Genomic DNA, 12,349 nt, shown 5'->3' with positions numbered 1-12,349 from the left:
AGCACCGTTTTGACCCTGTAAACATTATATGAGGCCTGCAGTTGAGCTGACCCTGTAAAACATTATATGGCAGGCCTGCTGGTGAGCTGATGCTCTAAAACATTATATGCGAGGGCCTGCTTGAGCTGACGCTCTAATACATTATATGGCAGGGCCTGCTGGTGAGCTGATGCTCTAAAACATTATATGCGAGGGCCTGCTGGTGAGCTGACCCTGTAAAACATTATATGGCAGGGCCTGCTGGTGAGCTGACCCTGTAAAACATTATATGGCAGGGCCTGCTGCTGAGCTGACCCTGTAAAACATTATATGGCAGGGCCTGCTGCTGAGCTGATGCTCTAAAACATTATATGCGAGTGCCTGCTGGTGAGCTGACGCTCTAATACATTATATGCTAGTGCCTGCAGTGAGCAGACGCTGTAAAACATATGCGAGTGCATGCAGTTGCGCTGACCCTATTAAAAAAATTTGAGTGGAGGGAATATATACAATCTGGATGAGGAGGAGCAAACAAGATTAAACCATATACTTTTTTTATTTTTTATTTTTTTTTTGTGGTAGAAAAAGAACCACATTGAGTACATTATAAATGATAGATTGAAATTGCCTTTATGTTCATCATCAGCTCAGCTCTCCTCTTGTGGAGTTGAGAAGTCAGGGGCAATCCAGGCCTTGTTCATTTTTATCCGAGTCAACCTGTCAGCATTGCCAGTGGACAAGCGGATACGCTTATCTGTTATAATGCCACCAGCAGCACTAAGTACCCGCTCAGACAAAACGCTGGTGGCAGGGCAGGACAACACCCCCAAGGCGTAGAGCTCAAGTTCGTGCCAGGTGTCCAGCTTGGACACCCAGTAGTTGTAAGGCACTGAGGAATCATTTAGGACGCTGACACAGTCTGCAATGTATTGCTTCATCATCTTCCAAAACTTTTCCCTCCTTGTACCACTAGGCCGCGCTTCAGGGTGAGGGTGCTGGCGGGGTGTCATGAAGGTGTCCCATGCCTTGGAGAGTGTTGCCCTGCCTTTGTTGGAACTGTGGTGTGTTCCCCTTGTCTCCCTTCCTCGGTTGCCTAAGGAAGTACCGACTCTGCTGCCAGTGTTGTCAGATGGAAAATTTTGGAGCAATCTCTCGAGTATCTTCTGGTATTGCACCGTTTTACTTGTCCTCTCCACCACAGGAATGAGAGAGAAGTTCTCTTTGTAGCGGGGGTCGAGAAGGGTGAACACCCAGTAATCCAGTGAACACCCAGTAATCCATGTTATCTAAAATGCATATAACGCGAGGGTCGCTGGAAAGGCAGCCTAACATGAAGTCAGCCATGTGTGCCAGAGTACCAACAGGCAAGACGTCGATGTCGACATCAGGATGACTCTCCATCTCCTGATCTTCCTCCTCCTCTTCTGCCCATCCACACTGAACAGATGGAATTAAAGTTCCATGGGTACTACCCTCTGTAGCGGATGCAACTGTCTCCAGCTCCTCCTCCTCTTCATGGTTCATGGTCAGGGGAAGAAAACCAGAACTGGATCGCACATCCACAATGCTATGCTTTGATCTAATTAAACTCGCTTTTCAGCGCCATATTGAAGTGTACAGCCCCCCATACTGCATGCTGTACAAGAGGCATTAGTGTACATTTTGATCAAAAGGCATAAGCCCGCTCACCATGCCAAGGTCGCCTCTTTTAGTGGGACTTACTGACAAAAAGGCACAGCGCAATTCGGTGACAAAGCGACACTGCCCTAGTAGGCGGCGGGACCCAGGAGTCAAACAGCAACCCTGCTGTCTGACAATGCCACCCATGGTCCAATTCGTGCTGAGAAGACGAACTGAGGGTGTGCTGGCTATCACCCTGAGTAATGTCCTCCCCCATTGCCTCGTCTGCCACATTCAGAGCGTCGTCCTTAATTGTGAGCAGCGAGCGTTTCAGTAGACACAGCAGTGGGATGGTTACGCTGATAATAGCGTTATTGCCACTAACCATCTGTGTGGATTCATCAAAGTTTTTTAAAACCTCACAGAGGTCTGACATAAATGCCCACTCCTGGCTTGTGAATAGTGGCAGTTGACTCGAAAGGCGACGTCCATGTTGCAGCTGGTAGTCCACTACTGCCCTCTGCTGCTCACAAAGTATGGCCAACATGTGGAACGTAAAAAATAGTGGCGGCTGGGGACTGCGTATGGAGGGGCGGCCGCCGACATCAGGCTGCAGAAGGCCTCAGTGTCCACAAGCCTAAATGGCAACATTTTCAAGGGCCTGTAATTTCGAAAGTTGCACATTTAGTGCTATGAACTGTGGGTGGGTATTTGCACTTGCGTTCAAATGACTGTTATGGACATTTGTCCGCAGTTATCCTGGACCTCGTGGGGCTGGACGCCTGTCAGCGGGACATCAAAATGTATCATCCTATCAGTGGAACATTCCCACTACAGGTATCTATGTATTTACCAGCCCCACCTTTTATCTACCAGCCCACTTTTTTGTTGTGTGTGAGCACCCTTCTTTTGCACCCCCTGATGAACCTAACGAGTGCGGGAAACGCGTCGGGATGACAGGGTACTTTTTTCAGGGCTGACTAGGGTAATCCAGGATAGGTACGAGGACGGAGGCTCACCACCATCAGGTGATACTTCTGGGCTGAGGATCAATCAGGAATATAATAGGGATAGTACTATCCCTGGCACGATTGATTTCCTCTTGTCTACTCAATCCTGGTCCCTTTCCTATCCCATTTAGGGTTATATGTGTATCGTTTGACCGGTTAAGGTCTTTTTAAGTGTATTAATAAAAATCTATAGTTTTAAGGGTTCCTTAGTTTATTTTCATATGGTTTCGTTCAAGTAATAGGACTCATTCATCGATTGGTTATCTGTACGCTGCTTTGTGGTGGGTATTTGCGCTTGCGTTCAAATGACTGTGTTATGGACATTTGGACATTGCGCTGGGACAGGGAAGTAGCTGTTGTTGCTGATGGTTCATGCGAAGGTCCAGCTGCAGGGCGAGGGGCATACAGGCCTGCGTCTTGGACAGGGGATTAGCCAGCAGTGCGTAACACAGGGGAAGAGGAGGCAGTGGTGTGACCCGCAGACACAGATTGTGGATCCAGGCATTCGGCCCACTTGTTAGGGTGCTTGGATGCCATGTGGCGGATCATGCCGGTGAGGTTGCTAGTGTTCACGCCCCGGCTCATTTTGGTACCGCACATGTTGCAAACTACCACTCTTGTCGTCTGCACTTTGCTCAAAAAAAGCGCCATACTGCTGAACACCTACCCCTTGGCAAGGTAGATTTACGCATGGGGGTGCTCGGTGTAACGGTTGCGGGCCTGTTTGGTGTGGGCCGACTTCTCCCTTTTGCAACCCCACTGCCTCTTCCAGCCTGTTGCGGTGCTGCGGAACCCTCCCCCTCTGTACTGCTGTCCTCGCTCGGCTTTTCACCTTCCCATGTTGGGTCAGTAACTTCATTGTCAACCACTTCCTCTTCCACTTCCTCACTCTGCTCATCCTCCTGACCTTGACCTAACCACAACCTCAGTGATTGACAACTGTCTCATCATCATCCACCTCGTGAACGAATGATTGCCGTTCACCACCATCATCTTCTTGAGACTGTGTAGGCTCAAGAGGTTGGGAATCGGGGCACAACATCTCAGGTCCCTCTTCAAGCATGCCGGGTGCAAGGCCAAATGTAATAGTGGCGCTGGAAAGAGCTCCTCGGAATATCAGTGTGTGGGATCACTCGTTTGGCAAGCCTCTCCATGGTGAGAGGAAGGATGATCAGAGTGAGGATTCGGTTGACCAGACTCTTGGCTACAGAGACTGGACTTGGTGGAAGAGAGGGTGGTGCTTAACCGACTGGAAGCATTATCGTCAGCAAGCCAACCGACCAACTGTTCGCACTGGTCCGACTTGGACAGTGTTATCCTGCGCCGCCCAGCTAAGTTGGACATGAAGCTGGGTACGGTGGATGTTTTTTTTTTTTTCTGGTGCACTGGCAGCAAGCACAGTTTCATTGCGCCAAGGGCCACGGCCTCTGCATGCACCATCAGCATCATGCCCACTTCCCGCTCCCTTAGTGCTCACCTTCTTCATATTAATGGTTTTGTCACTAGATGTGGGGCAGATTTTTTACAGTCCGCTAAAGACAGTTTTCTGATGCAGGACAGTATATGTCACAGAAACCCACAGAATATGGACACTAGATTAGGCCCAGATTATTGGAATTTGCCCTAAAGAAACAGTTTTCGGATGGCGTACTGTATATGTCACGGATGTGTATTACACGCACACACTACAGAGACAGTAGATGAGGAGTGGCCCCTAATTATTTAAATTTACGCTGAAGAAACAGTTTTCGGATGGAGTACTGTATGTATTGCGGATGTGTATTAAACGCACACTATAGACAATAAATGTGGCGCTGATTATTTGAATTTTTGCATAAAGACACAGTCTACGGATGATGTGCAGTATATGTCACTAATGGGTATTAAAGAAAAATATATTGCTGCTCTAAAACACACACACAGTAGTCCTTAAAAGGACTTTCGGGTCCTTGAAAAGCTTTCTGAGAATAATAACTGAGAATTTCGCTCCCTACACTGCCTTTCCTTTCCTACCCTCTGCTCTCCCTGACTATGACTGATCTGAGCACGTGCCAACTTGGCTATGGCATTACAGTGATGGCAGTACTTACCTGCACGTTTATTGGCTGCTTAGCAGCCGCGAAACATGCGGGGAGGAGAGTCGAGCATGGCGCTCGAGCACATGTTGTACTCGGCCTAGTCCCGCCATGTGCCGAGCGTAGCGATGCTCGAGCCGAACCGGTATTCAGCCGAGCATGCTCGCTCCTCACTAGTGAGAACTGATTATCATCACTAGAACACCCTGCTTATCACTGTGTGTAGTATAAGGACAGGGGAGAACACGGGCGAGGGCAGAACTGATTATCTAGCATCACTAGAACACCCTGCTTATTACTGTTTGTGTGTGGCACTGTTTTCCTTTTTTTCCTCAGTCCTGCACAGATGACGTCTCCTGACCACAACTGGTTTCTGCATCATTGAACACCGCTATTTAGTGTTAATGCCTCCTTTTATACCCCTACTTAGTAATCATCCACATTTAACCAGAGAAGATGTAATGCCCTCCCAGTGCCCTATGTACATAAAATACCACCCAGTAATGACCTATTTACATATAATACCCCACAGTAGTGGCCTCTTTACATAAAGTACCCCCTCCCCCTTAAACAGAGTGCCCTCAAGTAGTGGTCTCTTTAAATATAGCCCCCTCTTTACATACAGTACCCCCAATAAATAATGCACCAACCACTCCGTCATAGTCCCCCCAGTAGTGTGCCCAGCACAGGAGGCAGCAATGATGTCATCATGACCATTCTGAATGTTAGCACTGCTTAGAGGCCTCAGCCCTAGCCGTCTTCAGCATGTGCGACTAAATGGCGGGGTGTATGAGCCAATATTTCCCGACCCCGCCGTTCAACACTGGTGCTCCCTTGGACCAGTACTAGATGATCCTTGGCCCGGTGGTTGGGGACCTCTGCTTCACACTGCTGTGACCTCAAACGTGGAGGAACTGCTCTGACGAGACCTTCTTAATTCAGACAATAGAGAGAAGACCTCATCTCCTCTAATTTCTCCCAAATGTCCCTCATCATCTCCGGTCATTATGAACATTTCTATGGGATTTCATGCGGATATTACATTGACTCCTCTTCTTCCATTCAGGTTCCTGTGATATAGGATTGTCCGATGACATCATCAGTACCAGATAATGGATGGAGACGGGGACAAGATGGCGGAGAGGATATTAAATCTTACCCTAGAAATACTCTTCCTACTTACTGGAGAGGTGAGAGGTTCTTATGATGTCACATTACATCATTATCTATGGTAATTACAGATGATGTGACTGGAGAGGTGAGAGGTTCTGATGATGTCACATTACACCATTATCTATGGTAATTACAGGGGATGTGACTGGAGAGGTGAGAGGTTCTGATGATGTCACATTACATCATTATCTATGGTAATTACAGGGGATGTGACCAGAGAGGTGAGAGGTTCTGATGATGTCACATTACACCATTATCTATGGTAATTACAGGTGATGTGACTGGAGAGGTGAGAGGTTCTGATGATGTCACATTACACCATTATCTATGGTAATTACAGATGATGTGACTGGAGAGGTGAGATTCTGATGATGTCACTGTCACGCCGGTGACAGGTTTGAGAAGGTCTGAAAGATTATCTGCACATTAGTGATCTGACAGCCTCTTTTGGTTTCACTTTGTCTGTGTGTTGCTTGTATGTCCACACCCCCTGTTCAGGTGTGGATCATGTGACCTTCACCTCCCCCTATTTAGTCTGACTTTACCCATCACTGCTTTCTGTGGATAGCTTCATTTGGTTTTTGGAAGAGCTGGAGTTTGGTTCGTGGTGAAGCCCTGTTCGCCATCATCCATCAGCCTCAGAAGTTAAGTGTTCCGCTTGTTGTGTTTTGTATTCCCCCCCTACCTTTGTTGTTTACTAGGCCTCAGCGAGACGCTGGTTCCTTCGCCAGGGAAGGAGCGGGTTGTCTCTTCCCTGTCATTACTATTAGGGCATCTGAGGGCCACCAGGGTTTTCTAGGTTCCTGTGTATGGGCATCTCTACCATCGAGAGGTGCCCATACAGATAGGAGTTAGGGCCAGGAGCAGGGTTTTATAGGTGGTGACCCTTTTCCTTCCCTAGCGGTGAGGCCTAGTGTCTTTTCCCTTCCTTCTTGTTGTCTTTTGGTGTTCTCCCCTACAACATCCGTGACATTATCCAGAGCCACTAGTGATGGGTAAAGTCAGACTAAATAGGGGGAGGTGAAGGTCACATGATCCACACCTGAACAGGGGGTGTGGACATACCAGCAACACACAGACAAAGTGAAACCAAAAGAGGCTGTCAGATAACTAATGTGCAGATAATCTTTCAGACCTTCTTAAACCTGTCACCGGCATGACAGTAATGTCACGGATGTTGTAGGGGAGAACACCAAAAGACAACAAGAAGGAAGGGAAAAGACACTAGGCCTCACCACTAGGGAAGGAAAAGGGTCACCACCTATAAAACCCTGCTCCTGGCCCTAACTCCTATCCGTATGGGCACCTCTCAGTGGTAGAGATGCCCATACACAGGAACCTAGAAAACCCTGGTGGCCCTCAGATGCCCTAATAGTAATGACAGGGAAGAGACAACACGCTCCTTCCCTGGTGAAGGAACCAGCGTCTCGCTGAGGCCTAGTAAACAACAATGGTAGGGGGGAATACAAAACACAACAAGCGGAACACTTAACTTCTGAGGCTGATGGATGATGGACGAACAGGACTTCGGCACGAACCACACTCCAGCTCTTCCAAAAACCAAATGAAGCTATCCACAGAAAGGAGTGATGGGTAAAGTCAGACTAAATAGGGGGAGGTGAAGGTCACATGATCCTCACCTGAACAGGGGGTGTGGACATACAAGCAACACACAGACAAATTGAAACCAAAAGAGGCTATCAGATAACTAATGTGCAGATAATCTTTCAGACCTTCTCAAACCTGTCACCGGCGTGACAGTCACATTACATCATTATCTATGGTAATTACAGATGATGTGACTGGAGAGGTGAGAGGTTCTGATGATGTCACATTACATCATTATCTATGGTAATTACAGGGGATGTGACTGGAGAGGTGAGAGGTTCTGATGATGTCACATTACACCATTATATATGGTAATTACAGGTGATGTCACTGGAGAGGTGAGAGGTTCTGATGATGTCACATTACATCATTATCTATGGTAATTACAGGTGATGTGACTGGAGAGGTGAGAGGTTCTGATGATGTCACATTGCACCATTATCTATGGTAATTACAGGGGATGTGACTGGAGAGGTGAGAGGTTCTGATGTCACATTACACCGTTATCTATGGTAATTACAGGTGATGTGACTGGAGAGGTGAGAGGTTCTGATGATGTCACATTACACCATTATCTATGGTAATTACAGGTGGACATGGCTGTAGAAGTGATGGACTCTGGAATGTACATGGTGACATTTTATTATGTCTTCCATGAACAGGATTACTCCACAGTGAAGAAGACGTCTAGTAATCTGATACATGAGAAGAACAATGAGAAGGTCCTAGAAATCGTCCACAAGATGATGGAGCTGCTGACTGGAGAGGTGACACCGCCGGGAATGCGGGGACATTATACAGTCACAGCACTGGAGGGGTCTGGGTAATGACGGTGTCATTGTGTTGTCAGGTTCCTATAAGGTGTCAGGATGTCGCTGTCTATTTCTCCATGGAGGAGTGGGAGTATTTAGAAGGACACAAGGGTCTGTACAAGGAGGTCAAGATGGAGGAGGACCAGCCCCTCACATCTCCAGGTAATGGACAGGACTAAATACAAATGTCCTGGAATTCTCTGTATATAAAGTCTGAGTCCAGTCTCTGTGTCTCCTGCAGAGAGATCCAGTCAGAGGACAACACCAGAGAGATGTCCACGTCCTCTCCTTCCACAGGATGGTCAGGTAATGGAGATGTCAGCGTCCTCTGTAGGAGGACACCTTGTTTTATCCAGTAGTATTCTAGGTTTATACTGGTTTATACTGGTGTAATGAGCTGGAGATGGCGGGATTACAGCCGACCACAGACGCTCCATGTTCTCTGCTTCTTTCTACAAGTTTCTGGCTATGGAGACCATTGGTGGGAATAAGGAACCAATAGGTTTAAGTCCCCGAGAGGAATTAGTCCGGACGTGTCTGGACTCCTCCACTGAAACCACCTGCAGCTTGTCCGGCCGTGCTGAGGATGCATGTGTACAAGGTTATTGGCTGTGAGCCGCCATCTAATAACTAGGTCCAGCCTCTGGGAGACCTGCAGCCATTAGGCTTAGACAATAAATGTTGTCAGGTCATTTGTAGTTTTCATGATAATTAAAGGGGTTATTTCAAGAAAAGTATTTCTGTGTAATAGATGTTGCATTTCTTATGAAGTTTTATTGCGATGTACATGCAGTAATAATATTGTTTGTAGTTTTTTGTACATGTTTTAATGTGAATTTAACGATTTGAGAATAAATAGGCTTAATAAGGCTAAGTGATAAAAATGTTTACTAAGTGTGACTTAATATAAGGTAAAATGGACAAATCACATACAGAATGAATAATAATCACTTGGGCTACACAATACAATATGGGGGGAAACTCCTGTCGCCATGTCATAGCAGATGGCTGACACCCCATGGTGATACGAGAGAGAGATAGTGACCTATATCATCCTATGGATGATGTTCTCGGCGGAGTTCCAGTTATTTGTCCTTGTGCACAAAAGTTCCTACCTTTCAGCCCCTCCTTCTAAGGAGGTCCAGTGTGCAGTACGCATGTCTCGGAGATGATCACTCAGGAATGCAGCCTTCTCAGCACATTACAGAGAATATAGAAGGTAATATAATAATTAAAGTGGACATAACCAATCCCTTACGACACATTACATTACATGTTCCTTCTGGTAGCGCCCCCTGCTGTTTATCCTGTGTTAAAATTTCTTCAACCTTATCTTGCGTTTAAAGATGGACAGACATGTCCAGCTTCTTCTCTGCTCACTTCCTCCTGTCAGTGCCGGTGTAGTCATCTCGTGGAGAAGCAGTGCAGACGTCTTTTATTCATCCCTACTTGTATATTCATGGAGGTATATAGCTGTATCTACACGGAGGGGGGGGCATTACATATCATACTGCTACTTATTAGTTGAATCGCTGGGGCTGATTGTGAGGAAGAGGGGCTTAGGAAGAGCTGGCTGCAGCGCACTCCTGGGAGATGCAGGTGCTTGATGGTCACATGGGATGAGCTGCTGCCCACCCACAGAGAATGAAGAGACTAGAGCTGCAGAGGAGGGAGTAAAGAAGGATGAAAATACTGGAGAGCTGGGCTTTTTATATATATATATTTTTTTGATTTGCTGTTTTTCAAATGTTGGTAAGTATTGTCCCAGTGCGCAGGCCCCTCACGCAGACAATACTTACCTGGTCTCCGATGCCTGTGTGCTCCTGAATCCATCCATGGCCTTTGCTGCATTTCCCCATCGTGCAGATCACAACATCCAGCAACTGGGGGTGCAGCCAATAACAGGCCGTGACTGTGACCTGCTCCATCCTGGTGTAGATGGTAGTTGCATCCATCCTGATGTAGTATTTCAGCAAACACTGGAGGGAGATGGTGAGAGGAGCCTTGTAACCTCTCTGTGTTCCTGTCCCTGCAGAAGACTAGAAGGGCAATCTCTATGTTCTGATGCCCTGTCAGACTCCTGGGAAACCAGTTACCAATAGGACTAATTCCTGCTTTTTAATTTGTTGGACGACCCCTTTAAGGAACTTTTGTAGTCATGTAAAACATTCCACACAACTTGTTCAACTGTCCTGTAATTTACAATATTTGCTTTACAGGATGAAAGATCTGGGCAATATTAATGTCACAGAGACAGATGTGAGGGGTGTGACCAGTGTAAGGAGAACATTCCTACAGAGACAGATGTGAGGGGTGATGACCAGTGTAAGGAGGACATTCCTTCAGATAGAGCCCAGGTGAGTAGTGAAGCAGAGATGAGTCTGTAACCGTTATGACCCTGATCTGGACTTCCCCCTATAGCAGGCGCGCCTTTCCCAGGTCCTAAGTGTCCCCAGTACTCAGATACCCCCAGGACTTACAGTAGGACCAAACTGTGTAACAGCTGGACCGTCCCATGAAGAATAATACAAAGCACATATCCCACCACAAGCTGGTAGAGGAAAGCCAGGAGATAGGAACTCATCAGAAAATGACTGAACCAGGATGGGATGGTAACCAGATGGTGGAGCAAACAGATGATGGGGGTTATATGGTGAGCGGATGATTGAACAGACAATAAGTGACCCTGACCCAAGCATTCCTGAATCGTTCCCTAGCTCTGTTCTTCACTGACCATTATAGACATCGCTGACCTCACTGTCTCTAAGACATTGCGTGGAAAACCCTAATCTGTAAAACTGAACCCTAAAACAGACAACAGGAGGACACTAAGACCCAAACTGAGCAGAGCTGAACTAGAATCAAGGCAGGACAGACTGAAACATGAACCTCCCCCACCACCCACATACACACAAACTGCAAGACTGAAACGTAAAGACTGGACTGAAATAACTATAGGAACAAAACTACACCGATATAGAAAACTAGGAGGGATACTATAAAAAATAAAAGGATTACTGGATTGAAAAGCACAGAGCTTACACTATAACCAGCAACCCCTGCAGAAACTAGGAATATTTACAGCGAGGCTAACCAGTCAGGAGCTCCTCTCCAAACAAGGTGAGCTACAGAAGAGAGGTCGGCTGAGCAAGAGATCAGCTACTGTATAATACATAGCAACTGCCCCAAACATACTAGTAGACAGGAGAAGATGAAGCAGTAGGAATGTTCCTGCTGATCCTAGCCCATTACACTAAGGTGGTAACGGGACTCCCTCAGGTCTGCGCTGTGACTCTCCAGGTCGTGCTCACTAATATCAGGGTGGACAGGTCTCTTCCATGAATCTCCTGGACGTGTCCTGGTGTCCCTCTGTGGCAGAATTTCACAGGCCTCATGTCACATACACTCTGGACTGCACTGGATTCTGGTGTCCAAATCAGGAAATATGTAAGATGTCAACATATGTGTCAGCCATACAACTTGTTGAGTACCTTCCGGTTTCATCTCAAAAATTCTTAGGAGGATTGGGCTGACTCTGCCAGTTGCGGCCACAAATTCAGTTTGGCTGCCCAGTAGTCTAGCGGATCTTCAATGTGGGGTGGCAGGGTGCTGTCCAAGTATGCCACCACCTGCTGGTTCAGGTCCTGCTCCAGGTCTAGCTGCTGCTGGTGAGTAGTTTCTTCAGTAGGCGGGTGAAGAAAGCTGCGACTCTAGACTCGAGCTGCTGCTGATGGAGATGGTACTGCTCCTACCCCCCATGGCAGAGGAACGTGAGCGAGCCCCCCCCCCGTCACACTTGCGAGAGGATAGACGATAGCGCAGATAGGCAGTGTCCAACTGACTACATAGGATGTCTCTATAGTGGTTCAGTTTTTCCTCCCTCTTAGTCGATGTAAAAAAGGCCCCCATTTTGGACTGGTAGCGAGGGTCCAACAAGGTGGAGAGCCAGAAGTCATCCCTCTGCCGAATGGTGACAATTCGGCTGTCACTACGCAAGCAAGTGAGCATGCATCGTGCCATTTGTGCAAGTGACTCGGAGGGACTCCCTGCCTCCATCTCTGCTACATGTTGC

At 47.2% G+C, this 12,349-nt stretch overlaps 1 protein-coding gene and 1 long non-coding RNA gene across 3 annotated transcripts in view; one reads left to right on the top strand and one right to left on the bottom strand.

The window, feature by feature from the left end:
* The window catches only part of LOC121000879, a 20,689-nt gene extending 12,502 nt beyond the window's left edge, over positions 1–8,187 (bottom strand). The window contains exon 1 of the long non-coding RNA XR_005778920.1: positions 8,126–8,187. This is a non-coding gene — a long non-coding RNA (uncharacterized LOC121000879). The remainder of the gene's footprint in view (positions 1–8,125) is intronic.
* LOC121000855 (zinc finger protein OZF-like) overlaps positions 1–12,349 on the top strand; it is a 43,726-nt gene that overhangs the window by 11,335 nt on the left and 20,042 nt on the right. The window contains exons 4-8 of one of the 2 annotated variants that reach the window (XM_040431588.1): positions 5,751–5,874; positions 8,128–8,232; positions 8,316–8,439; positions 8,519–8,583; positions 10,497–10,634. In XM_040431588.1, the coding sequence (XP_040287522.1) occupies positions 5,797–5,874; positions 8,128–8,232; positions 8,316–8,439; positions 8,519–8,583; positions 10,497–10,520 (396 nt within the window). In that variant the 5' untranslated portion in view covers positions 5,751–5,796 and the 3' untranslated portion in view covers positions 10,521–10,634. Of the gene's footprint in view, positions 1–5,750; positions 5,875–8,127; positions 8,233–8,315; positions 8,440–8,518; positions 8,584–10,496; positions 10,635–12,349 lie in introns of those variants that run through there. The other variant, XM_040431587.1, reaches the window with a different exon arrangement.

This window comes from Bufo bufo, chromosome 5, assembly GCF_905171765.1.
Source record: "Bufo bufo chromosome 5, aBufBuf1.1, whole genome shotgun sequence".
NCBI classification, from domain to species: Eukaryota; Metazoa; Chordata; class Amphibia; order Anura; family Bufonidae; genus Bufo; species Bufo bufo.
The sequence above is the reverse complement of the archived record's forward strand: the minus strand, read 5'-3'. Positions and strand labels throughout refer to the sequence as shown.